Source organism: Triturus cristatus, chromosome 3_2, assembly GCF_964204655.1.
Source record: "Triturus cristatus chromosome 3_2, aTriCri1.1, whole genome shotgun sequence".
In the NCBI taxonomy this organism is placed as follows: domain Eukaryota; kingdom Metazoa; phylum Chordata; class Amphibia; order Caudata; family Salamandridae; genus Triturus; species Triturus cristatus.
The window spans coordinates 1058190268-1058213230 of NC_140584.1; the positions used below are offsets into that span (position 1 = coordinate 1058190268).

Genomic DNA, 22963 nt, shown 5'->3' on the forward strand with positions numbered 1-22963 from the left:
CTTTCTGCAGCCCAGCTTGGGTCTTAGATAAAATCAGAGTATCGTCCGCGAACATGAGTATTGGTACTTTGATGCCCGCAACAGAGGGAGCGTCAGTAGAGTGATCACAAAATTAACTAACCACACCGTTTATAAATAACGAAAACAGGGTTGGGGCCAGCACACATCCTTGTCGTAGCCCCTTTAGAGATTGGAAATTTGTTTGTAGTATTCCCTTGGCCACCCCATCGGACCTGCGCATAGTTTGATTCATGCAATTTAATCACCAGCTGCAATAGCTCAGATGGAATTCCTAGGTCTCTCAATACAGACCCAAGCTTACTCCTTGGTACAGTATCAAAAGCTGCTTTGAGATCTACGAAAGTAGCGTAGATGGTTCCACCCGCCAGCAGTACAACACGCCAGTAGATTAATACAAAATAAAAGACTTGGTCTATCGTGCTCACGTAAGCCCTAAAACCAGCTTGGAAGGGAGATAGTATGTTATTCTCCGCAATCCATGATTGTTATCTATTCAGAACCAGTCTGGCCATGATCTTTTGCGTAGAATCAATCAGGCTGATAGGCCTATAATTGTTGGACCCCCCTTCTTGTAAATGGGGAGGATTTCCGCCCCACGCCAGGAGTCAGGTATAGATGTTCCGTTAGCAATTGCCTTTACAAGAAACAATATATACCTAAACCAATTTTCTTTATCAGACAAGAATAAATCCACTGGGACACAGTCAGGACCTGGTGCCCTACCTATAGGAGCCGAGGTCACAGCTATTTCGACTTCCCTTAGAGAAAATTTTACCAGGGTCTCTTCACTCGGGACTAAGAATGGGGATACCTTTCCTGTGACAGCAAATTGGTGCTCAAATAACGATACCCATTGATCTGGGGCAATATGGTTTGACGGGGCATTTCCCTGGCCTCCTCGTCCCCATTTAACAAGCTGCCAGAATGATTGAGGGCTTTTCCTTTTGCTTGCTATCAGAAGATCCTTCCATCCTTGTTCATCCCAGGCCCGTTTTGCAGATTGTTGTGTAGATTTACACTGCTTACAGGCTAATCTTATCAAATTTATATCTTTTGATTTAATAGCCCAGGACAGCTGTTTGTATGCTATCCTGCATGCCTTATTGTACCAATGGTCACGCTTTAAGTACGATCTCTTTGGGGTTTCATAAGGTTTAGTAAAAAAACTCCTGATATTTTCAAACAATGTATAATACTTTGATTAATTTCGTCCTGATTTGAATATTGTTCAAGGAGATCTAATGTCTTTTTCACCTCAGCATTCATACTTGCGATGGAACTTTCCTTTTCAATTACCCGAGACCACTTAACCCTCCTCATATCGTTACTAATTACAACATTAGCAGTCTCAGTTATCTCTATTGGAGACGAGGGTCCTACTTGGACTAAGCCTTTTACGTCTAGCAGTAATGGGTTATGATCGCTTTCGACCCTAGTACTAATCTTCATATCTACTACTGAAGACCAATACTCTACGTTGATAAAAATATAATCTATACAGCTACTTCTCAGGCCGTTATTGTAATTGTGGGATCCTGAGCATTATAATCAATTTGTTATTTGCATTGATTATATTGTTAGTCACCAATCATAATTCACAACAAACAGGGTATTATTGCGTCGATGTTTCGGTCTCTTAATGGTCTACAAGATCCACGAGACCATCTTCAGGATGATACGTTGCACCATGAATTTGATGGAAGATCTCACTGGTTTATCTAAATTGCCAGGAAACATGAGCCTTTAAATTATCAACTTAAACTTCCGAATTAGCAAGACATAACAGATATTCATACGTGTATGGCTCGTATTGCAGCAAGAGTCAATCCGCTCAAACTCGACAAACAGTCCGAGTCACAACAACAGACCAATGAATGAAGAAGGGTGGCAGAAAGCCTCTCTATGCAAGTATATCATAAATACATTTGATTAATATAAAAAATGCGTCATCTAGGATGAACTCACACAAATGTCATTAGGCACAGACAGCTATCCAACATCCAGGGCAAAGGACTGCTTGAAATTCACGATCTCAGTGCAATCAGATCACTGTAGAAGTGTGGCGAGTTCACCAGAAATTGACGTGTGACTGTGTGACGGCAGCAGCAATGTGTTAATGACAGTATTATTTTATCTTTCATTTTAGATCTGCATATTTGTTGGTGAAACACTTCTATTTTCAAACTGGGCCATAACAGCGGACATGTTGATGGTGAGTACCCTCTACCGGAAACTGTGTCCCTGCGCTGCGTTGACTCTTCACATCACAAGAGCGGTGTCACCATTCATGGGGCATAGAGAGCCGGACGGGTGTTGCAGGAGTTTGCCCGTGTACCCTGTATGCTGTTTGTGGTACTCTGTTACCTGGCACATGGGAGAGGTTCAGTGTAATGTGAATGCGTGGTGTCACTGGCCCGGTGATGGTGGTGAGTGTCTATCTGTGTGGGATGTTAGAAGGTTAGCTGTGGTCAGGACTATGGTAAGGTGAGATCCAGCGGTGACGAGGCAGCGATTGCACCTGGTACGCGCTAGAATCTTGGTGGTGATCGCTGTGATTGGGCGGTGGTATTCTGTCTCAATCCGTTTCACTGGCCATGTATTTAAGCGTCTTTTTGTCAAGAGGACATATTGGAACAGACAAGGGTGAACTTCTATTTTGTGCCAAATTAATTCCAGCTCCAGGTTGCTAATAGCAATTCCCGGAGATGCATCTGGGATGTGGTGACTGCATAAGGCCTTCGTGCCCTTGTGTGAGCAGCGGGGTTTGTAAGATGGATTCAGCTCTGCACCTCTGCTTCCCTAAAGGGGGACAGGGCTTGTACCCTTTTTCCTGTTTACCATGAAGGCTAACCAGGAAGTACCACTCTGGTAACGCCTAGAAGGCGAGTACCTCCAGCTGCAGATTGAGTGGGAAGAATACAGTCTGGTGTAGGGGAGCAGCGCGCCCCCACAGTCTCATGCCCCTGGAGCTGTAACTCTGAAGGGGCTGTTCAAAAGAAGCCAGCAGAGCGGGTGCGCTGTAACTCATTGTCATGCACATCCTTTTCTCTTGTGTCTTGTATCCTTAGGACCTAGGTTGTCAGGGCTGGCTGCCGTGTCCTCTGTGTGTTTGCAGTTCTTATGTTGGCCCTGTGTGTCTCATAGGGACAGAGCGACCTGACACAGTGTGGCTGCTATGTGCCAATGTGGGATGCTGTTGAGATGTCACTTGTGCCCCTCACGGGAACAGAGGTTCTGGGTGGTTGAGCGACTGATGTCACTTGAGTTCATTTTTGAGGGCTTCAACCTGGGTGACTTTTCTTGTGAGTCCTGCAGCCTGGAGAATGTTGCTGTACATAGTCTCACATGAAGGTCGTTTCTAAATGAGCTGTGAGTCTGGTGTTAGATTGTTTACCGGGATGTGTTGTTTATCGTTATCCCTGTGTAGCGGATGTTTGATACAGAGGGGTAGTAGGAGTTGATATGTTGTACATCCCCATTCCATATACGAGTGAACTGATGTGTGTGTGTGTGCGTGCTTGGTGTCTGCATGTATGTGTGTGTGTGCGCGTATGTTTGCATGCTTGGTTTTTTGCGTGTGCGTGTGTGTTTGCATGCTTGGTGTCTGCATGTGTGCATTTGCTTGCATGCTTGGTGCCTGCATGTGTGTTTGCATGCTTGGTGTCTGCATGTGTGCGTGTGCGTGCGCGTATATTTGCATGCTTGGTGTCTGCATGTGTGCATGGGTTTGCATGCTTAGTGTCTGCATGTGTGTGTGTGTTTGCATGCTTGGTGTCTGCATGTGTGCATGTGTGTGTGTGCGTATGTTTGCATGCTTGGTGTCTGTATGTGTCTGTTTGCATGCTTGGTGTCTGCATGCGTGCATGTGTTTGCATGCCTGGTGTCTGCATGTGTGTGTGTGTTTGCATGCTTGGTGTCTGCATGTGTGCGTGTGTGCGTGTGCATATGTTTGCATGCTTGGTGTCTGCATGTGTGTGTGTGTTTGCATGCTTGGTGTCTGCATGTGTGCGTGTGTGCGTGTGCATATGTTTGCATGCTTGGTGTCTGTATGTGTCTGTTTGCATGCTTGGTGTCTGCATGTGTGCATGTGTTTGCATGCCTGGTATCTGCATGTGTGTGTGTGTTTGCATGCTTGGTGTCTGCATGTGTGTTTGTTTGCATGCTTGGTGTCTGCATGTGTGTTTGTAGGTGCACCGCACCCATCGGTACCCTGACCCTCCCCTGACCTTCCGAACCCCTCAAGGTGCTCCACGTGGTTACTGTTTCACCACAATAGGTGGAAAGCAGGGGAAATGTCACAGATAGGGTGCATTGACCTGGTCTACACCATGGGGTACCCTTTATTGGATTCACGATGCGCAGACTAGGCAAGCGCCTAGTCAGTGCAGTGCATGCACTATCAGCAGTGCACTGCATACGAGCGCCTGCCCTGAGGGCAGCGAATTAGTGAAAGGTTGACTGGCTGTTTGAAGCTACTGCACTGTGCAAGTGGGACTTGGCCTGCATTTGAAAAGGGAGGCAAAGATCTCCCTGTGTGTGGGGGTTGGGTGAAGGGTGCGTAGGACCGCTGTCATTTTTCCAGGGGACGCCCTTGAGAGGCACGCTGACTGGCTTTGCACCACCTAACTGATGCACAGTCAGTGCACCCTTCTGACAACTCCATTGCCTGGGCAAGCGCACACCCATGCAAATGAGGGAACCCCCACCCCTAAGATCGTGCAGGGGCCCCTCAAGCTCTTGTGGCCCCTTCTGTAAAATCAAACAGCAGTTGCACGCATCACTTTTGATAAGAATGCCTTATATTTCATACTCACCATCACTCTCCACCTCATGCCTGAGTTCTTCATCATTTGCATGCAATCTTGTGGTTTGATATTTAATTCCTTCCCATTGACTCAAGACTTTTAAAGTGTGAACTGTCATTATTCTGAAGAGAAATGTTAAGTAATGGAAAGAAATTAGAAAAAAAACACAGTTCACTGTTGGTTTGTTTTACATCTACCAGCATCTCTTGAGTAATACAGTAAGTGGAGCTGCGGGAACACAAGGGCGGCCTCGCTATTAATGTTGTAAATGAGGTATCAAAGAGGGGTAATGCAGCTGGTGGGTTCAGCATATGTTACGGAATGTCCCAGCATGCACTGAGGATGGTGTGCACAGAACTGGAAAGATGAATACAGATGTTGCTTGCACAGTAATGCATCCAAAGGGGCTTAACTGATGGGACATTGAAAGGGCCATAGAGAAGGTTGGAGGTTTGATTTCAACCGGTCTGTGACATGTTAGCGTGTTAGTGGCATGTAAGATGCAGGACTGGATGTTGGAGAATTAGATGACTTCAATGGGACAAAATCTGAGATGCGTCTGCTGGTTATATTATGATATGCTATGTATGTTATGTTATGTTGATTTATACAGCGCACTAATCCCCCATGAGGGTATTCAGGCACTTAAGCAAGTCTGTGGGTGTGTGGTCCCTGCAGAGTTTTTTGAAGAGCCAGGTCTTCTGCTTCTTGCGGAACTCAAGAAGTGAAGAGGAGCCTCTGATATGTTGCTGGAGATTGTTCCATGTTTTGGGTGCGATGTTGGCAAACGAGTGACTCCAGCTCTGCTTTGGTGAATGCGGGGGTGGGGGGTTGTGCGAGTGATAGTGAGGCTGAGCGTAGGTGTCTAGCAGGCTGGGGTAAGTGTGTGCGGCTGTTCAGCCGTGCTGGTCTGGTGTTGTCGAAGGCTTTGAATGTGTTTGTGAGGAGTTTGACTTGGCTCTGTTTGTAAGCCTTTGGAGCTCTCTGAGGTGAGGGGAGAGGTGGGTGCGGTGTGCGAGGTTGAGTAGCAGTCTTGCAGCGGTGTTCTGGATGGTCTGAAGTCCTTGAAGGAGCGCTTTGGAGATTCCGGCGTAGAATGCGCTACCGTACTCGAGTCTGCTTATGATGAGTACTTGCGTGACGGTTCGTCTGGTGTTCTTTGGCAGCCACTTGAAGATCTTTCTTAGTATACCTCGGGTGTGGCAGCAGGCAGTGCTCACTGTGTTGACTTGTGCTGTCATGTTGAGCTTGTCATCCAGGATGGCACTCAGATTTCTGGTGTGGTCGGTTGGTGTTAGTGTTGGTCCTAGTCCTGTCGCCCACCAGGTGGCACACCATGGGGAGATCCTGTTGCCGCAGACCAGTACTTCAGTCTTGTGTGATTTGAACTTCAAGCAGTTGGTTCTCATCCAGTCTGCTACCATGGACATGCAGTTGGTGAAATTGGTTCTGATCAGTAAAAACTACAAAAGATGCAATCCCTCTGCTGGGACACAATGGTACGATGCTAGTATAACAAGACACACAAATTAATCCTATTTCACTCAATATGTTAATCACATTTATTCTATAAAAAGTGCATACATGTATTCAATAAAATCAATTATACATTTACATGAATATTTAAAAACAGAATTTCACACCATATACAATTGGACAAATGTTAATTCAAGTACATGTAACAGCCTGTTATGAGCCCGCATAACAGAAAACAATAAGAGACAGCATACTTTGTCATGAGTTACACATCCTATTAGGTAATAAATCAATATTCGTGGTTTGTGATATATTGTAAAATTATATCTACTCCTGTAACCACAGTTCTCCCAAGATTGTGTAGTTCAAAAGCGTCGACGCGTTTCGATGGTATATCTAATTAATCCATCTTTGTCAAGACAAAATTATAGGCTGTTAGTCCTCAGATTTTTGAACTGGGACTTGTCTGTTTCACGGACGGATTTCTTGGTATATATAAGGATCAAAGTGACGGGGGTCCGTAATAGCTCTCCCTCAATTTGCGTCACCTCTGTGCTCGATGTTTTCAGCTTCGAATGCGGAAATGCTCCTGTCTCATCTCGCCTGATCAGTTAAAAGCCATAAAAATCCTATAGCACCAGACCTACCAACTTCCAATCCGTTCTCATTGTGTGAGTGAGGAGGCGGGGTTTCGAGGGGGAGGGCCTAGAGTATAGGCAGGTGTTCAAGATGCTCAAAAGCATTGAGGGACATTGGAGGAGAAGGACCTAGTAAGGGGGTGGGTGCTATTCCCAACCCTCCCAAAACTACAGACAAAAGGCTTCTGAGCCTCTTCTATCCTTAGGTGCTTTCAAAATCTTTAATGAGTTTTACGTTTGCAGACTCCCCCCACGTGAGCTGGAAACATACTCTGTGTACTAGTTTTCAGTTCATCTTGAGCTCGCTGTGTGATATCAGCACTTCACTGAGTAACCATGTAAAGCGTGCCAATATCGTGTGACACACGGTAGCATTATGTGAGTTGGCCATTCTGTTTCCCCCTTGTGCGAGAAAGTGAGCCAGTGGCAGTGGTCATTACACACTTGAGAGCTGGAGGTTTATCCAACACATCCAGTATATTTGTAGAGCAGCATGTTCACCGCAAGGGAACCCTTGGTGCTATTAACACATAATGGGCATTTATTTGTACCATTTATTAACTTATGAAGGAAGAAAGCCTGAGTCTACCGCCTGGGGTTCTAAACTTTGACCTTGGGCTCAATGCAGTAGTGGATGCATTAGTCTTTTGAGCCACCAATCAGGGTTCATATTTACATTCATGTAACTTGCTGTTCTCTGGGCTTATGGTAAAGACTTTGTATAGCACCTTCTCCTCGCAATACCCCCAGATTAAAAGAATCAAGCATAGGGTTCTTCCAAAGGGGTTCAGAGTCCAAGGCACCAAACATCCATTCTGAAGACTCACTCACTCCTTGTCAATCCGAAGCCTGTGATTCAGTCTCAGGTGTAAACTGGCGCAGCGCCAAGCTCATCTGCCACAGCAACATTGCGTGAGCCCAACACGAGGCAGCATCTTCGGACAGACGTCACACTGAAATGGGACCATCTCTTTTCAGGAAGAAGCTGCAAGACATTATTCAGACGAGCATGACTGCAGAACTTATATCGGACCTGGACACCAGCTCAGTTAGCTTTGGATCTACAGCTCATTTACTGGAGCCTACTAGAGTCTCAGACTTACTTCCGATCTACTGGAGCCTCAATGCTACAGCTCATGTGAAAGAACCTACTGTATCTTCAGGGCTACAGCTCATCAACTGGAGCATACTGGAGCCTCAAAGCTTCAGCTCATCTGCCAGAGCCTACTGAAGCCCCAGGTCTACAGCTCATCCACTGGACCCTACTTGAGCCTCAAAGCTACAGGTCATCTTCTGGAGCCTACTGAAGCCCCAGGTCTACAGCTCATCAACTGGAGCATACTGGAGCCTCAAAGCTTCAGCTCATCTACTGGACCATAAAAGATCATCTACTGGAGCCTCAAAGCTACAGCTCATCTACTGGACCATAAAAGATCATCTACTGAAGCCTCAAAGCTACAGCTCATGTGAAAGAACCTACTGTATCTTCAGGGCTACAGCTCATCCACTGGAGCATACTGGAGCCTCAAAGCTTCAGCTCATCTGCCAGAGCCTACTGAAGCCCCAGGTCTACAGCTCATCCACTGGACCCTACTTGAGCCTCAAAGCTACAGGTCATCTTCTGGAGCCTACTGAAGCCCCAGGTCTACAGCTCATCAACTGGAGCATACTGGAGCCTCAAAGCTTCAGCTCATCTACTGGACCATAAAAGATCATCTACTGGAGCCCTCAAAGCTACAGCTCATCTACTGGACCATAAAAGATCATCTACTGAAGCCTCAAAGCTACAGCTCATGTGAAAGAACCTACTGTATCTTCAGGGCTACAGCTCATCCACTGGAGCATACTGGAGCCTCAAAGCTTCAGCTCATCTGCCAGAGCCTACTGAAGCCCCAGGTCTACAGCTCATCCACTGGACCCTACTTGAGCCTCAAAGCTACAGGTCATCTTCTGGAGCCTACTGGAGCCCCAGGTCTACAGCTCATCAACTGGAGCATACTGGAGCCTCGAGCTACAGCTCATCTACTGGAGCATCAAAGATCATCTACTGGAGCTTCAAAGCTATAGCTCATATTCCGGAGTCTACTTTAGTCTCATGGCTCCAGCTCATCTACCGGAGCATACTCCACCCTCAGAGCTAAAGCTCATCTACCGGAGCCTACTCCACCCTCAGAACTACAGCACATCTACCAGAGCCTACTCCACCCTCAGAGCTACGGCGCATCTACTGAAGCCTACTCCACCCTCAGAGCTACAGCGCATCTGGGGAAGTCTAGTGGAGTCCCGAAGACACAGCGCATCTACCGAAACTACTCCACCATCAGAGCTACAGCTCATCTACCGGAGCCTACTCCACCCTCAGAGCTACAGCGCATCTACCGGAGCCTACTCCACCCTCAGAGCTACAGCTCATCTACCGGAGCCTACTCCACCCTCAGAGCTACAGCGCATCTACCGGAGCCTACTCCACCCTCAGAGCTACAGCTCATCTTCCGGAGCCTACTCCACCCTCAGAGCTAGAGCTCATCTTCCGGAGCCTACTTTATCCTCAGGGATACAGCTCATCCTCTGGAGCCTACTGGAGCTGCTAAAATGTGATGGGCTCAGTATTCAAACAAGGGTATAAGTGTCATTACTGCACCAGTTTCAGCATACTGTATGGGGCCCCAGGAGCCCTTGCTATAGTACCGTTCAGAATACATTTTAAACACAGAAAATAATCATCCATCCGCATGGTGGAGTCTACGAACAAAAATACCACCAAAGTCTCCTTTATATTCAAGACCGGGGTACTTTTTTATCGCGTCTGCTACTTTTCCCTAAAACACCTTTATTTTGTTTGTTTCTTTATTTCTTTATTTATTTACTCATTTGTATTGCGCAACGAATCATCCCCAAGGGGATCTCTCGGCGCATGAGAGAAGAGCAACAGGAGATAAAGGAAATGCTTAGAATAGCCAGGTCTTGAGTAGCTTTTTAAAACAACAGAGATTAGTACAGGCACTTTAAAGTATAGTTTTTAGGAGAACCACCGATAATGTAAATGAGTTCCATCTAGTTCATTATACTTACATTTATCTTATGTGGAGATTCTGAAAATCCAGCATGCATCCGGCCCTCCTGGACCCGCTTTGTACACCCCTACTTTAAAATACCACACTTCTGTCTTCTTAAGCACTGTAAATACCAGGTCGTACTATTATCCAATTTAATGATGTTCAAAATAAAGTAAGAATTTCACATACATAAGGGTATAATGTTCTAGAATTAGGAGCCCAAAATAAATAAATTAGGCATATTTTGGTAGCAGAGGCGTATCAGCTAGACTGTTGCAAACGTAAATACATTTCCACATTTGTCATATACAATGCTTGCAGTATGTACAAGCAGAACTTATTAAAACTTGTGAACCAGAAGCTTCTCGTCGTAAGGAGCTGCCATATGTTTAGCCCACTAAACCACAAAAACATAGAAGTGGACAAAATTAGCACAAGAAATACCAGCTGAGTACATTTGGAAAGGTTATTAGCTGGGTGTTCCCAGAAAAGGCCTAATGCAATAGAAGGTTGGACTTTAGGGGAGAAAAACGGTAAGTTTCCGATGTGGAAAATGAACACAATACTCCCATTTTCCTCCCCTGCATTAGGGCCTCTGGCACCCTTGCTACGTCACTGCTGATCTTCCCCTATGGATTCTATATATAGCATCATATAAATGTCAATCTGCGCAAATCTCTGCTCGGTAAACAGCCCAGACAGAAGCAAGGAATTTAAATAAGCTGTCAAGGTCATTTTAAATTGGTGCTTCCATCTTCCCTTGGTAAATTAATCCCCATTAATGTATTTTTCTATCGTATTCGAAGACTCACCCGAGTGTGGATAATTTCTGCACAGACTCTCTCCTCTCGTGGCCAGAGCCTCGATAGGAAAGTTTCTTTGAATTTCTCCTCATTTCTGGTTTACCTATGAATATTCCGGCTCTTTGGCGAGCATGGCTCCTTTGGCAGAAAATAAAACCCCAGTGTCACAGGGGCACCCTATACACACCCGGCTTATACACACCCAACGCCATGTCTCTGAAGCCTACCAGAGGTGGGCAGCCCAGCCGCCCTCCCTCCCCAAGGACAAGGAGCCGATGGGCAGGTAGGACTGGTGGCTCGCCAGCCCTGAGCTCAGCTGTGTAACGCCACAACCAGTGCCAGCGTCCTCCTGCCAGTCCATGAAAAGAATCATTTAAGATTGGACTGCTCCACTCAATCCGAAAGGTAGATTTTTCAGCAGAGCACATGAAGTAGGCATTTACCAAAGCTCATCCCCCCAAGGTGACCCAACCCTAACCCTACAGTAGGACATGGACTTCGCATGCGGGTATCAGCCAGGGCATTCCTGGTAATGACAGACAGCCTTTTTGAGATCCCACGCTCCTTACGAGTGGATTACTTCCAGTTATTGGTCTTTCTCTGGAAGGTCCTCTTCGCCCCTTTCCCGTTATATTTCAGCTGGTCCCAGGATCCTTGTCCCCCCCCCCACCGGGTATCAAGAACACGGTTCAGCTCCAGAAGATGGTCTTTCGTCCGATCGGTGCTTGAAAGACTGAGGCCGCAAGCCCATTTCTTGCGGCACAGAGAGTGAGGGTCATGTTGAACCCGTTGCCTGCTGGACTGCAGGACACCTTCCAGCATCACCTGGTGTCCATGAGCCCAGCCGAACCGTACCAGCCTTGGAGTTCACCTGTGGCTTGGATCGGTCCCCTGCCAGGCTCATGGCTTGAGTCAGTAGTGACCATCGCACATCATCATCTTCAGTCAATGGTGGTCCAATGGTAGCCTTGGTCCTGCCCCTGTGGTCCTTATTTCTGCATCTCCAGTGCATTCGGTGCTCAGCCGGCCCTCTCGCGCTGCAGGAGTCCTGGTGATTCCATGGTTTGCCTCTGTCTAGCCACATGCCTTCGAAGTCTTCAGTTAGGAAAACTGTGCCGGCCGATACGCCATCTAGAAAAGTGTGCGGACTCCAGAGGGACATATTAGCTTAGCTGAGGTTCCAGAGAGTAATTACCGTTGATGCAGCAGGTGCAGTGCCACCGGAGTCCACAGCCCTGAAGGGCAATTGAACCCTGATAATTGACGTATATGACTACCCCAGCAGGAGTCAAATTGGCCATTTCTCTTGCTTCCACCAGGACATCCTCGTCCACCGTCAGGCGCTACCTCCACACTGCAGCTTCATCAATGAGCGGAGCCGTGAAGCAGTGCGCAGAGCTCCCCCGCGGTGACGCGCCGTTGGTTCATGCCAGTGTCTCCCCAGGCTGGCGCCATCTTCAGTGGGAAGTGAAGACGCCACACTCCCCCCTGACAGTCGGTGCTTTGCTTGCTTTGGACAGCACGGCGGGTTGTGTAATTGGGTATTTCCAGCAGCGCGGTTTGTCACACCTAGGGTAGCCGCAGAGAGTGGTATTTTAGGAGGGTGTTACAGGAGCGTGCCATGAAGCAGGTATTTCAAGGCACCCCTTCTCCTGTGCGGTTTACCACACGAGCTATTAATAAAGGCACTCAGTAGTTGGAAGCAAGGTAGTCACAGAGGGATGAAGCGATGCTTCAGGTAGCACAGAGGTGTCTGTCAGGAGCCCCGGTCCCACAAGTGAGGACCCGACGACCGCCCACCCCACCTCAAACAGGACAGACCGCCCCCTTAAAGGCTGTCCACTATGTACTGTGGCCTCCGGGCAGGGTGGTCTGGCCACGCCGTGGTGGCCAAGGCTCCTGTTTGCTCCTTTGCTTGGACAGAAAATGCCACACCACTGAGTCCACACCAGACTGCGGTACGTCTGTGTGCATCTGCACGCCATGTGGTTGGCGGGTTCATCTGGTCAGGTACTTTCATTACCTTTTAATAGACCTCCTTGCCTTCGGATACATCCGCGCGCCTACAGATTCTTTCTGGATTCGAATCTCATCGGAGCTGCAAGTAATATTTTATGTAGTGCATCATAGTGCCTTTCTGCAGTTTCTAAGCGCTGTAAATAACAGTTGTTACTGAGTTTAATACCACTCAGTTTACCGACCTGCCCATGCTTCAAACACTTATCATAGCGGATATCATGTTGTGCTTTAACTCGCTGAGCCATCTCACGTATTTAAGGAGGGCTGGCCATATTTAAGGAGGGCTGGCCACTCCCGGGTCTTTGAAAGGAAAGGATGGTTCTCAGAACTATCCTGGTGGAATTCATGGCGCTCATCATTGCCACGGTACACCCCTGCCAGTGCCAACCACCTGAGGACCTTTAATAATCTACGGGCAGTGGATAGGAGCTGTTCACTAAAAGCAAAGTGCAAGGTGGTGCCAACCTCGCCTCGGCCTGTGCTAGCTCTGGAATTAGACTTTAGAGGGGCCATCCGGTGGGTGATGTCACAAAACATCTTAAACCCCAAGCAGACGTCATTAAAAAAAAAAATTCTAGAATGCCAGTGGTTGATTGTCGGTGATGCAAGGCGGGGTATAGCGCCCCTCTTGTTTCTCCACACCGATGCCCATCTTCATCAGTCGTATGTTAGACATCAGCGGTTCCGCTGGAGACCCCACACCCGGTGCATTAGCGCTGTGACCCATCACGGAGGGGTGGGGGATTGAAGGAGATGCTGCGATATAGTCTCACCTCATCTGCACAGCAGCGTCTGGAACTGCATTCTGTATCCTGGTGCAGCCAGGCAGCAGCGTAGACCTCCTTGTTGAGGAATCACCATGGTGTAAGATGTCAGCGTCTGCACAGGCTCACAGGTACCAGTGAGACACATCAAAAGAGATTCCTTCACCTGCCGTCCCAAGCTGGGCCTGGGGGAAAGAGGGGAGCCTGTGGTCTTTCATGGCACACAGCGCTGAAGGGTCATGCTCATAGAACACCCCAAAGTATGATCAGATTGTTACATCCAACATCTTGTGTCAAAGAGAAGGTAGAATGGCTGAGTCCAGTACAGTGTTCTCGAACTGGGAAGGTAAGAGTTGTTTCCGCACAATACATTGCGCTGGATGAGTGACCCTTATAGAATACCCCCTGTAAGTGTGACAGTAGAAATGGTTGTTCCCACTCCTTGCATACACCCTATGTGCAGTGCAGGCTTCCACTCTTACTTCAGTCCTAGTTTCCCCCCTTCTTCCGCTGCCCCCCTAGTCTGCCTCCGGTCCAGGTTTCCACTCTACCATAAGACGTTGCTTTAACTTAAACTCCAGATCTAACTTCGCTCTGCCTGCAGTGCAAACTTTCATCCTACCTTGGGCTTTAAGGTTTATCCTACTACCGCTCAAAGAATCTGCTCTCCCTCAGGCTATAACTTCTCCCTACTTTCTGTCCAAGCTTGTCTTCAGGTCGAACTTCAACCATATCTCACAACTAGCTTGTCTCCTACTTCCTGGCCTATTTTCCACCCTATTCCCACCCAAAGAATCTGCATCACTTTCAGTGTAGCCTCCACCCTAACAGAAGTCTAGTTTCCACATACTTCCAATACTAGTCTTCCCCCAGATTGAGTTCTTGGACTATTCTACTTCCAGTCCATGCTTCACCCTGTCCCGGTCCTTGTTATGCACCTAAAATAGCATAACTTTTGTATTGTAAAGTGCAAGCTCACAACCAAAGGGTATCTTGGAGCTGAATACCCAATTTAGTGATACACATTTGATCAACCTCAGAAGGATGAAAGGCAAAGGTGACCCACCAGGAATTGATCCTGTGACCATGAGGAAAAACAGAGATTCCTGCAGTGCAAGTATTAGTCCTCTGAACGACCACCTCCTGCCGTTGTCTCCACCCTAATTCCTGTTCTATCCTAGAATCCAACTCATGTCCTACCACCCACCTTGGTTCCATTAATAGTTTCCACCCCACCTCTAAATCTATCTTCCACCACACCTCGTCTTTAGTTTACCCTCTTAGTTCAGACCATAACTCCAGAGTTCCATGTATAACTCTTTCTTCCCTTTAAACCTAGCCCTAGCAGACACTCTAACTTAGGGAATGCTTTCCAGTCTAACCGCAGTCCTGGTTTCCACCCTACATGTAGAACACATTTCTACTCTAGCCCTAGTCCTGAATACCACTCAAGCTGCTAGGACTTCAGTGTTACATAATCCAAATCTTCAAGCCTCACTTACAGCCATCACTTCAGTCAAAACTTCAAGCTAACCTGTCTAACTGTTAACCAGAACTAAAAGCTAACCTGTCTAACTGTTAACCAAACTTCAAGCTAACCTCTCTAACTATTAACCAGAACTTCAAGCTATCCTCTCTAACTATTAACCAGAACTTCAAGCTAACCTCTCTAACTATTAACCAGAACTTCAAGCTATCCTCTCTAACTATTAACCAGAACTTCAAGCTAACCTCTCTAACTATTAACCAGAACTTCAAGCTAACCTGTCTTAACTGTTAACCAGAACTTCAAAGCCCTACACAACGCAGGACCAGAACACCTGTACAGCCGCATACAGTTTCACCAACCCACCAGAAACCTGCGGTCTGCCTCACTCTCCCTCGCACACACTCCCCGCATCCACAAAATCGAAACTGGAGGTCGCTCATTCTATTACAGCACACCCAAGACATGGAGTGACCGCCCTCAACACATCTGAGCCTCCTCCTCACTTCTTGAGGTCCTCAAGAAGCTGAAGACCTGGCTCTTTGTACAAGCACCTTGTGGACCACAAACCTACACACCTGCCCAGGCGCCCGGATACTCTCCCCGGTGATAAGTGAGCTATACAGATAAATATAACATAACATAACAATCTGTTTTGCTGTTGATCTGAACTTCAAGCTGACTTGTCTTACTATTAACCAGAACATCAAACTAACCTGTCGAACGTTAACTAGAACTTCAGCCTGACCTGTCTTACTGTTAACTAGAGCTTTAAGCTAAATTATATTGAGTGTTAATCAAATCTACAGGCTGACCTGGTTTACTGCTGACCATAACTTCAAGCTAACCTGTATGTGAACCAGAATTTAAAGCTAGCATGTCTTGACTGTTAACCAGAACTTCAAACTAACCTACCCATAAACCATTGCTTTGACGTTGGCTTCACCTGTGGAGGATATTGTAACTTTCAAAGTAATTTCTAATCCGAACTCCACCTTGATAATTATCTCAATTTTTAATTATAGGAATCCTCAAATTAACTTGACGCGAATTAAAATGGTTGTTAACTTACCAATGACAGCAGTGAGTCACATGTGCACGTGCGCACCGGAAGTCCCCAATGGAGCCGTAAAAGTCTATCTTGTGTAACAGAGTCTTAAATCCAGGTTTTATGATGACACTTAGCAATGAAACTCTTCACTGCGCAGGAACATCAAATGCCTTTCTCATCAAAGGCTTCTTAAAATAGCTCAAGCTTCAGGCATCGTAAAGACAGAGGAACACGCGACACCTTGGGGAACATGCCAAATCACCAGCCACATAAATCTTAGCATTTCATGCCATGCTATTGGTATTTCTGTAGTTATGTCGCAGGTGTAGCCTATTGGTGCTATGGGCTATCTGTAAACCCACCCAAGCATATATCAAGGCTGCAGCAGAGGGCACGTCTGCATTGACGTCTGATCCCTGTGACCAGCAGGTCAGCCATCATGGTAAGGCTTGTGTCTGGCTTGGATAAATGCACTGTCCTACATTTCATCTTCCTGATTAGCTGCTAGAGCAGCGCTCTCAAAAGTCGGTCCTGGAGGGCCGGATCCATGTCAGTTTCTTAAGATAACTACATTTATCTAAATGGGGATATGCTAAAAATCTGGCATGGATCCAGCCCTCTAGGACCGACTTTGGAGAACCCTGTGCTAGGACATGAGCAGATGGTAAAAAGCATGGAAGCCAGTCCTATTTCCCTCTTCCTGTCACTAATCCTATTTACCCATACATGTCAAGTGGGAGGGGCTTACTGGCTAGTTCTAGAGAATCTCCACCAATAGAAAGAGATACTCTTGCTGAGCTATGCTTTCATATAAGGATCACAACCTGGCTTCCAAAAGATTCAGATGACAGGAAAAAACACTCTCTCCTTGAGAGATGCTCTCATAGAGGGTTCACTCCCTAGGTTCAGAGGCTTCCCTCTGACACCAAGAAGTTCTCATTTTCTGAGAGATGCTCTCAAGCTGTCTTAGTAGCTTTCGACAGACTTCATCCAAAGGAAGAGACGCTCTCTAACTAGAGATGCACTAAGGTAAAGTGCTCACATAGCCCTTGAGTGTCTCCACCAACAGGAATATATTTTCTCTTTCCGAGACATGCCTAGTTCTCGGGTGTCTGCCACAGGATGAGACACTCTAGCTCAGAGATACACTAGTAGGGACCTCTTTTGCTAGCTTTCCACTTGTCCATTCCGCTGCGCTTAGAAGCTGAAAAGTAACTTGTGCAAAAGTGTGACTCACACTAGGTGCTATTTGTGCTTAAGAACATTTTTGTAAGTGAATACCCCAGCGCACTGCACAATAAACGACTGTATAAAACTATAGCAGCAGCATTTAAGTAAAGTGAATCCAGTGTAAGACTGTAGTAAATGGAATGTCCAGAAGCCAAGTATAGAAAACAGGATAGATGTATTGAAGCTTAGTTACAAGGTAAGTTCAGTAGAAGAAGATATGTAGATGGAAATGTAGCCCACCAGGAGCAGCCTCCGGCCGCTCAGCCTGCATCCACCAGCTGACACTCCCCACACAAGCCAGCACTCAAGCACTCCGTGCGGTCATCAGACATTCTAACACTCATCCTGGCTGAGCAGCAGGGAAGACACAGCTAGAGAAAGGAATAGCACAAGTCAATTATAACAAAGACCTTATTTGTTACTGTGATCCACAGAGATCTACTTTTATATCTGGGACTCTGACTCGGACTAGAGTGGAGATTGTGCGCACTGAAAAGCTCTCAATTGTAGGTTCATTTGTCCAGTCTTATTGCTTCCAACAACTGACTGTGTAGATGTGTGGCCCTCCTTTGTGTTGGCATGTTATGTCTCTCCTCTGTGTTTCAGCAGGGTGTATGGTGGCTGGAATAACATCCTGTGAGTGGTGTTGGCCCTCTGAGTTTATCGCTCCAGAGGAAACGTCCCCGATCATGTGTGTAGCTTCCCTCTGTGACAGAGGAGGACCTGGTGGGGACTCTCAGCTTGAACTAAATTGTTGTTTCGCAAGAAGATACCAGAAAACGTGATTACGTCACAGCTATTTACAGTGTTAATATTGAGTCACAAGTTACCATGCACCGCAGTGACAGATTGGTGGTCCCTATATTTTAGCCATAAAGAAGCAGCTAAGTGCATATTAAAATCACAATGTTGCTATCATTTACAAAAAGAGTCTCAAAATATTGAGGGTCAGCATCATTCGCAGGTTGTCATCCCAGCCACAAGGGTCCCTCTCAGTCCTGGTGAAAGCCTGCTGAGATACAACAGAGGACCGAAAAGTGTCGACAGGAAGGCAGGCTGCATATCTAGTACAAACGTAGATTATTTGAAGCAATAAAAATGTACACATTATTCTAGAATTAAAAGGGTTCTGGTGTGCACAACCAATACGTCTGAGTCAGATTGCTAAACACCAAATAATGGTTCTTTCTGGGCCACAGGAAGAACTCAGACAATATGCTGTGCTAATGGCCTTCTATGGTTAGTATCCTGTAGTTTAGGTTATTCACTTATTACAGTTCATGTCAGCACACACCTCTCCAGTGTGAACCACAATTTTGCATAGGTCATTTTTCTGCACATTTCTGCCTGCTGCCCAACGCCAAGAGAAACAACTTATAAAAAATACGCCTTGAAAATTAAATCAAATAAATACAGGAGTGGCTTTCCCTAACACAGGCTCATCTAAATAAATATGTTAATAATCAATAGTTCCTTTGCATTTTGTTAGCACAAAAACCTTTTTGTGCAAGAGACAAGTTTTGGTGAGGCTATACACCAGTGAACATAATATATGAAGAATGTCTCCTTTTTCCTTTGGGATTTACAGGTTTGTACCTGTAGTTGGTACAAAAGTACCAAATGAATCATGCACACTGTATTGTATTCACATTTATAAAGTTATTTCTAGGCCCCTCTGAGACATATAGCGCTTTCTACGTGGGTGCTGCCGAGAGTGTAAGACTAGGAGAGGCGAGCAGTAGTTACCATGAGGTTTCAGTTGATAGTGACTGGGTAATCCATAGGCGAACCCACTACCATCTGGTCTGTTTGCTAAAAAAAGCATAAGCTTGGCATCCTGGCAGAGTCAGAAGCCACTGTGGTCCTCAAAGGTCACGATGCGCTGGCTCCTTTGATGCATGGCCGTCTCCTAGCAGGGAGCGTGTCTCTCAGCGACTGTCCCAGTGTGAGACTGCTGAGAGAAGCTCTATTCCCAACTGTGAGCATCATGGGGGCTGCAGGGTACTCCCGCCAGGCTGAATCCTGCAGTGTTTTTACTATTTACAGCCTGTATTTGGATTTCAGAAACATTCCAAGGAGGAGCGCAATTACAATAGCACACAAAGCCTCTGTTGTGTGCAGCACACAGCATACAACTACAGGAAAACCACACTGTCACACCTCTGGCAATTCACATGGAGACCATACACCCTGTGACCTCTAAGAGCATCACAAGGTCGGTCCCTTCTCTAGGATGGCTGGGCGTCCCGGGATTGGCAAATGTCAGTTCATTTAGCTCACGTCTCTGTTTTCAGAGAAGGTAGAGTGAACAAAGAAATGGCAACTATATGTATTCCAGTGCAGGATTAGTTTGCAGCCCTTATATGAAAGCAATTTAATTAACACCGATGATAATGTGTGTAAAAGCTGCATTTATTTCCCCAAAGTGCTTCATAGTTTTTTTTTTTCTGCGTTGGCAAATGCTGTCAATTAAGTCACTCTGTCACCCCCCACTTTCCCCCACCCTGTAGATGCAAGTCCTACTTCTATGTTTGTGGAATGCCCCGATTTTCAAAATATGGTCACTTCTGAGGGGACTGCAGACTCTTCGATCTCGGTTTAATTACTCTCCTATCTGCTGCCTTTGATACACTTGAGTCCAGGGGTACGGGGCAGTGCCAGGGGGACCAAGGGGAAAGCCACAGGTAGCACCCTCACCTTTTATACACTAGAAATGCACTGCACCCCCAGAGAAAGAATATTCTATTAATGATAATAATATATCGCGGTTATACAAACTTTTATTTGTGTGTTCTAAACGCTGCCTGATCAAGGATCATACCCAAAGGGGCCATGAAATACACCCTTCGAGAAATGGGACATTTCACCGTAAACAGTAATTCTTCTCTCTCCGACCGAGCACAAATAACCCCAAATGGGCCCTAAAATAGTAGGATTTTTTTTCAAGTTCCCAGAAGACCTATTTGCATAAAATCCAAAATGTAAACATGTGCCAAGTACTATGTCTTAGCACGTACTACGTCCCCGGTGTCTTTGTCCTGCTTGGCTTCTATATAAAAAACATTCCATTCCATTGTTTAATGCATCCCCTTGTTTTTCCACTGGATGCCAGAAGCAGAATATGCTTCTTATGCTGGCCAGTCAGACATGACACCAAGGCCAACCGTGCCACATTGTTTCCAAGTGACCTGCGTGTGGCGCGGAGTGCCCGGCTGACGGCGGTGCCCATTGTGTGCAGTTGACACGCAATTGGCAACATAATTTTTGGAACAATGGAATTGCTCTTTGCAATCGTTCAGATAAACACTAGTGCATGTATTTTACTGTCTCCCACACATAGGCAGCCATTGGCCGACTCCCCAGCCACTACTCGCTGAAGGTCAAACCGAGGCAGGCTGGCACGCCCTTCCCTTAAGCGCACTTCCTGGAATTTCACTAATATAACCACCATCATTGCTACTCTATTTCAAGACATGAGGTTCACCAGCTCGGGCTCATCGCCCTCCCCACACATCCTATAAGCCATGGGCCAGCTCGTCAGCGTGCTTGCAGCTTGCCAAGAGCTGCCCACGCGTGCCCACATGTAGCGGTGTGGCTGCCAATCCAGGCTGTCCCACTGCCTGTGTGGAGTACCATATAACCACTGCACATGGTTTGAATTAAGCCCTTTTCTGGCATGAAGATGCGACTGTTCACGCGAAACCCACGCTGAACTCTTAGCATTGTCGATCGCTGGTAAACATGGCGGCTGTTTACAGGCAATGCAGAGGAGCAGATCTATCAAGGCCTATAGCATCTCGCATAAGGACGCGACACATCTCCAGGATGCACCTATGCCGGGAATATATAATTTGTAGAAGCCTCCTTCTAAATAGTACCTACAGCCAATCTTTGAGCTGTGATATGGGTCAAGAGCAAATATGAACAAATGTGTGTCGGATTATAGTAGGGAGTCGATAACCAGGGCACTTTCAACCCACAGATATTGCACGTGCCTGGATGGAGAGCCTTTATCTCAAGTCAAAAGGGGAGAGGAGTTGGCCTGATGGCTAGGGCGGTCGACCTCATGTAACACAACTGGTGCTATGTAAAGCGCTCTAATACCCGATACCAGGTCAAGTTCGCGCTATATAAAACTCCGTTAAAAAAAAAGCACCTATAATAGCAAGCCCTTGGAAGCATGGGTAGACACCCGATTGCCCGTGTGTTCATGCCTGCACTTCCACGCTGCATCAGTTGCATTACAGGGTCATCTGCCTTTACGGTACAGTATAGTATGGTAGGGTATGGTACCGTATGGTATGGTATGGTATGGTATGGTATGGTATGGTATGGTTTGGTAGGGTATTGTATGGTACGGTATAGTATGCTGTGATAAGGTAGGCTTTGGGTATGGCACAATGGAGTACAGTAGGGTAGGCTATGGCAAAAATATCTGCTAAAATAACCTTAAAAATAAAAATCAGATCCACACAGAAGTAGACAATAGATTTTTGGTGTGCACATTGTATGTTTGACAAATGTGAGGAATGCGGGAACACCACGCGAACAGAAATTATAGTCTGTAAGTGGAAAATACAGTGTGTGTGTGTGTGTCTCAAATAGAAACAGAAAAGGGACTTCGCGTTTACTGATGTACTTAACAGAAATGCACATTCAGTAGTAAGTGGGAAAACGGCCATTCCTTCACACCACTGAGGCAGAGATTTTGTTTTCCACAGGTGCAAAGGCAGTAAAAACCTACATTCCGTGGAATGTTACCGGGTAGACGTGTAACTCACACTGCAAAAAACAAGTGGTGCCATTCCACTACGGTCTCTCATGTCCTTGTATTTTTTCTTTTGCAGTACGTGGTCATCCCTACGCGACGAGCGACGGCTGTGGCACTGCAGAGTTTTGCTTCGCACTTGTTGGGGGATGCCGGCAGCCCGTACCTGATTGGATTTGTAAGTCTACAAAGACAGACAAACTTTCTTCATCACTAATGGAAACCTTTGCATCCGGTGGCAGCTGTGGCTTGATCTTAGCTAAATCCAGAATTTAATCTAGGCTGTGGTATTTTATCAAGTGGCTCCAGTAGCGGCTCGTGGTGGGAGCGCGGAGGGGCGAGGCGGGGGAGGGGAGGGCGGGGAGTAGTAAACTCCAGCATATGGCCGACCGGAGGTACGTACATAAATAAATAAAGAAAACGAATTACATTGCGCACGCTGCAACGCCATTTGCGTTGCAGCGGGCGCAATGTAATTCATTTTATTTATTTATGTACTTACCTCCGGTTGGCTGTATGCCGGAGTTTACTACCCCCCACCCTGCATCTACCCCGCCCCGCAGCACTCCCACCACGAGCCGCTACTGAATGGCTCTATCAAAGACTAGGTGCCCGATGCTGGGAGGCTCTAACTATTCATCCCAGCGTCGGTCGCTACCTGCAGAGTAGAGTGCTATGTACATGAATTAAAGTGAGACCCCAAAAGCTGGGCACAATATTCCAGATGAAGCCTCCAAAACTAGACAGAATGGCACAGATTATGGTCCCCACAAAGATGCACAGAGCTCCAGAGGATTCCTGCAGAGCTACAATCAATGCACTAGATATGGCCCCAAAAACTGGACA

General features: G+C 46.6%; 1 protein-coding gene across 2 annotated transcripts in view; it reads left to right on the forward strand.

The window, feature by feature from the left end:
- SPNS2 (SPNS lysolipid transporter 2, sphingosine-1-phosphate) overlaps positions 1 to 22963 on the forward strand; it is a 295960-nt gene that overhangs the window by 231752 nt on the left and 41245 nt on the right. For both annotated transcript variants that reach the window (XM_085649769.1, XM_085649770.1), the window contains exons 9-10: positions 2168 to 2233; positions 22197 to 22295. In XM_085649769.1, the coding sequence (XP_085505895.1) occupies positions 2168 to 2233; positions 22197 to 22295 (165 nt within the window). The remainder of the gene's footprint in view (positions 1 to 2167; positions 2234 to 22196; positions 22296 to 22963) is intronic.